The sequence below is a fragment of the Cebus imitator genome, unplaced genomic scaffold (assembly GCF_001604975.1).
Source record: "Cebus imitator isolate Cc_AM_T3 unplaced genomic scaffold, Cebus_imitator-1.0 Scaffold385, whole genome shotgun sequence".
Classification (NCBI taxonomy): Eukaryota; Metazoa; Chordata; class Mammalia; order Primates; family Cebidae; genus Cebus; species Cebus imitator.
In genome coordinates this window covers 1,892,766-1,897,666 of record NW_016107700.1, presented here as the reverse complement: position 1 = coordinate 1,897,666, position 4,901 = coordinate 1,892,766, and the positions used below count along the sequence as shown (strand labels likewise).

The 4,901-nt window shown below is 44.8% G+C and overlaps 1 protein-coding gene across 1 annotated transcript in view; it reads left to right on the top strand.

Moving 5' to 3' along the window:
- The first annotated feature begins 348 nt into the window (after positions 1-348).
- Positions 349-4,901, top strand: part of PPIE (peptidylprolyl isomerase E) — a 16,211-nt gene continuing 11,658 nt past the window's right edge. The window contains exons 1-4 of the mRNA XM_017507975.2: positions 349-421; positions 1,735-1,833; positions 3,659-3,702; positions 4,190-4,216. Of these exons, the coding sequence (XP_017363464.1) occupies positions 391-421; positions 1,735-1,833; positions 3,659-3,702; positions 4,190-4,216 (201 nt within the window). The 5' untranslated portion in view covers positions 349-390. The remainder of the gene's footprint in view (positions 422-1,734; positions 1,834-3,658; positions 3,703-4,189; positions 4,217-4,901) is intronic.

The following is a 4,901-nucleotide window of genomic DNA, read 5'->3' as shown; positions in this document are numbered from 1 at the left end:
TTTTTCCCAACTATTTCAAAGGTAAAAAATCATTCTCAGCTCCTGGGTTATCAAAAAAAAGACGCGCAGGTTGACCACGCACCGTAGTTTATCGTTTGCACAAAAGAGTCGGGTTGATTTGGCCAAGGTTTGCCTGCCCCAACACCATGAGCACGGGAAAGCGCCAGGACCACGTCCCTTTGTTCACCATGGCGCACCACACACTGCCCCCGATGCTTCCTAGTAGCGGGTTGCGGGTTGGACCAACGCCAGGGTGGGCGGGGTCTGAGAGGTAAGGGCTGCGGGGATGGGGCGGGGCCAGAGGGGGGCGGAACAGTGGGGAAGGGGGCGGGACAATGGGAAAGGGGGCGGGCCGAGTGCTGGCTTCCGGCGGAAAAGCGCGCGAGCAACATGGCCACTACCAAGCGCGTTTTGTACGTGGGTGAGCAGGCAGTGGCGCTAGGCGGTGTCTGGGCGAACGCGACCCCCAGAGGGTCGGGGCGTGGGGTGGGACACGTCTCTGAACCAGGAGGACGGCGAGCAGCTGTCAAGGCTGGATCTCTGGCGGTGGTCCTGGCGGTATAGCTCTGGCTTTAGTAGATGGTAGCAAACTAGAATAATCTTGGGAAAATGTAGATTTGAAACCGTAACTTCTCTGATTAAACTCCTTCAAAGGCTTCCCACTGTCCTCAGGAAAAAGTGCAAACTCCTTAGCGGTAGCCACTTCTCCAGCTTCTTTGCTTTGCTTCCTAATTCCCTGGGTCTCCTGAAGAATGACCCATTTGCTGCTAAGTGTCAGGCTATTTCTCACCTTTGGACCTCTGCTTTTGCGAACGCCCTTGCAGTGAACAGCCTTGCCGCACACCTCAGGTGTGTGAACCCGAGACGGAATTCTGACTTCCTAGCCGGCTGAGCTCCAACGGGCCCCGAGGAGCGGTAGAGGAATATTATGGTCCTCCAGATCCTCCTGTTAATTTGTTTTACAAATATCCAGTGCAGTGACGGCTCAGCCCCAGCCCCAGCCATAAGGGAAGGAGTTCCCAGACTAGCCAGAAAAGAAGTGGGAATTACCTCAGTAGCACACTTTTGATAAGCGCTGTAGTGGGGATGGACCACGATGATGGGGGCTTGGCTGCGGGACAAATGACCCATCTGGAGAAGTGAGGGCAAACTCTGGATGAGGTGATGCCAGAACTGATGAGCAGAAGTTAGGTACGTTACCAAAGCAGAAGCAAGGCTGTTCACTGCAAGGGAGTCGCAAAAGCAGAGGTCCAAAGGTGTGAAATAGCCTGACACTTGGGGGCAAGTGGGCTATTTTTCAGGAGACCCAAGGAATTGGGAAGCAAAGCAAAGAAGCTGGAGAGGTGGCTACCACTAAGGAGTTTGCACTTTATCCTGAGGACAGTGGGAAGTGTTTGAAGGAGTTTAAGCAGAGAATTTACGGGTTCAAATCTGCATTTTCCTAAGATCATTCTAGTAGGCTTTGTGGAATTGGTAGAGGGAATGGAGGCAGGGAGGTCAGTTGTGAAGCTATTGCAGTAAACCCATGACTAGATGAGAATCTGAAAGCAGGGTGAAGAGAGGAATGTTTTCATAAGTATGGATGGGCAGATATGAGAGGGTTGTGTGTGTGTGTGTACCCAAAGAACTGAATGGAAGGACCCTGTCTCCTGGCTAGCATCCTAACTGGGCTGCCGAGGACTTCTGCAAGAGTATGGAGATCAGTGGTTCAGAAGGGCCTTGGCTTATTTGCAGGTGGGCTGGCAGAGGAGGTGGATGACAAAGTTCTTCATGCTGCATTCATTCCTTTTGGAGACATCACAGATATTCAGATTCCTCTGGATTATGAAACAGGTGAGTTATTTTAGTGTCTCTCACGTTCAGAATCCTCCTATTAGGAAAAGGCCTTAAAAAAAAATTAAAGTCACATCACAATTCTAAATATGTATTCTAAATATAGTTAGTATACACTACAGTTAAGTTCATGAAGGTGCCTGGTGACAGTGATCTTGATGGAGAAGGAATGTTCTGAGGCCATGTGGTTGTGAACTTTAAGTACTTTTCAGAGTCTTCAGCTGTTGGATTGAGATAAGACAGGTTTTACGGCCGGGCGCAGTGGCTCACGCCTATAATTCCAGCACTTTGGGAGGCCAAGGCGGGTGGATCACGAGGTCAAGAGATCGAGACCATCCTGGTCAACACGGTGAAACCCCGTCTCTACTAAAACTATAAAAAATTAGCTGGGCATGGTGGCGCGTGCCTGTAATCCCAGCTACTGAGGAGGCTGAGGCAGGAGAATTGCCTGAACCCAGGAGGCGGAGGTTGCGGTGAGCCGAGATTGCGCCATTGCACTCCAGCCTGGGTAACAAGAGCGAAACTCCGTCTCAAAAAAAAAAAAAAAAAAGACAGGTTTTTCAGTAGACCAGTAGGGAGATAGGTTTGAACTACATTGAGATTTGAATGTGGTTTTAATCTACCTGGATGTTTGGTTCAATTCATTAACTTTGGAGGACAGTAAAGGAAAAAAACATGAAAAAAAGAAAAAAAATTAAAATTAATCTATCTGGATGGGTACCCTATCCCACCTGCTCCTACTTGGCAGCTGTGCTATTAAATGAGGCAGCAGGAAAGCCTACCCCCGTAATGGTGGGCGGGGGTGGGGTTCTTGGCCTCTGAATACCTGAGTGGGTTTCCCTTCAGTTGGTATCACAGTTACCGTTCAGTTTTCTATTTTACCTTTGTTGTCATTTGTAGGATTGTAGTTTTAGGCCCAGTTTTATCATCAAACTTACATATGACCGTTAGCAAGGTCTTTAAACTGTCTGGGACTGAGTAATTGTAAAATGGGAAGGTTATATTGGTTTTCTAAGGGCCCTTCTAGCTCCGAGTTCTATAATTAACATCGTTGTGCTTGGCCTTTCTAGTTAGTTCAGCATTTTCCTGAGGATAAAGACTGAACATCTTTATCAAGTTTTAGGATTCATGCTTTATGCACAGTTGATACACAAAATGTATATTTGGATAGATAATTGAGGGGTCAAATGACTTGCTTTTTAAAATTAATTAGTTATTTTTTTTGAGATGGAGTCTCGCTCTGTTGCCAGGCTGGAGTGCAGTGGCGTGATCTTGGTTCACTGCAGTCTTCGTCTCCTAGGTTCAAGCGATTCCCCTTCCTCAGCCTCCCGAGTAGCTGGGACTACAAGTGTGCACCACCGCACCTGGCTAATCTTTTTTTTTTTTTTGTATTTTAGTAGAGATGGGGTTTCAGCGTGTTGACCAGGTTGGTCTCGATCTTCTGACCTCGTGATCCACCCATCTCAGCCTCCCAAAGTGCTGGGATTACAGGCGTGAGCCACTGCACCTGGCCGTCTTTATTTTTCTAGTTGCCTTGCATGTAATAGTTAAGGTTTTAAGTTTGGCTTTTGTCGAATAATACTTATTTTAAAGATTAAAAATACAGTTTGTTATTCAGCTATGTCCATTAAAAAAACAAAGTTTATTATTGCTTAAAGTATTGTTTAAGAATAATCAAAGAATGAGATTCCTTCTTCTTAAATAACTATTGGATAGAATTACAGGTGTTTAGATAGGGCATGTAACTGACTTCACTTTGTGACCATCCTGTTTCTTCCGATTGCCCCACATAGTAATTACTTGTTTTTGTTTTTCCATTTTGCAGAAAAGCACCGAGGATTTGCTTTTGTTGAATTCGAGTTGGCAGAGGTGAGAGTCTGTGTTACTAGTGTTTAGTCATTGGTTTGTGGTAGTGTTACTGATTACAAAGGAAGCTTTTTACCATTTGATTAGGTTGTTGGGCCTTAAGCTGATACTGCCAGAGAGATCAGAAGTAAGTGTTGTTCTAAGAAAAGCTTCCCTCACATAATCAGACTGGACTGTGAATAACACATCAGACCTTCTTCCAGGCCCTCCCCTTCTTGCCCTGCAGTGGAGCTCCTAGACCTCTGTTCATTGAGCATTCTTGCCTGGCAGCAGTGGTGATTATTTCTTGTGCCTTCAACTAGATGGCAGATTGTTGCACCACCAGCTCTAAAATCAGCCAGGAAGGGCTCTTTATTAGAAACACACACAACCTAGGCAAGAAATGTAGAGGTGGCATTTTCCTAGATTTTTGCTTCTGAGTATGTGTTTAGACACCCTAAGAAGTGTTTGGCTGTAAGCCTAAACTTGCACCTTTGTCTTTCCTTGGCAGGATGCTGCAGCTGCTATCGACAACATGGTATGGCTGGGAATCTTCGTTATAGCTGAAATTGCTTTTTGGTGGTACAGAGGGTCCTTAGTCATATATCAGTTTCCTGGACTTCCAAAGTTACAAGGTTACAAGGGGAGGTAAAAATTCTCATGTGAAAATATTCACTGTGAATTGATCACTTATAAAACCAGTTCTTAGACTCCTTTCCCATTTAACAATAATATAAGTCCTCATCTTCCTTGTTGATCAATCTCTCACTGGCTGTCTCATGTGTAGGATGGTAAATTGCAAACAGCGCAAATTGATTGCACAGTGTAAACTGCATATTTTGCAAAATAGCAAGATTTCATGAACTATTAGACCAATTTACAATTGAGAAGAGAAATTTAATTATGACAGCTGCAAATCACTGATACAAATGATTTGGATATTTTGGAAAGATCCTTGGGAAAAATGATAATGCTCTTTAGTGTTTGTGCCGTCCTTGAGATCCTTTTAATTTTCATGTCTGATATGAAGTGCAAAGATACCATACTGTTGACAGAATTTTGTTGGAAAAAATACTTCAAACTGTGCCTGTTACTTTTTTTTAAACAGTCTTGAACTCCTAGGTTCAAGCAGTCCTGCCTTCTCAGCCTCCCAAGTAGCTGGAATTACAGGCTCAAGCCAACAGGGCTACCTATTATATTTCTTTTTTTTTTTTTTTTTTTTT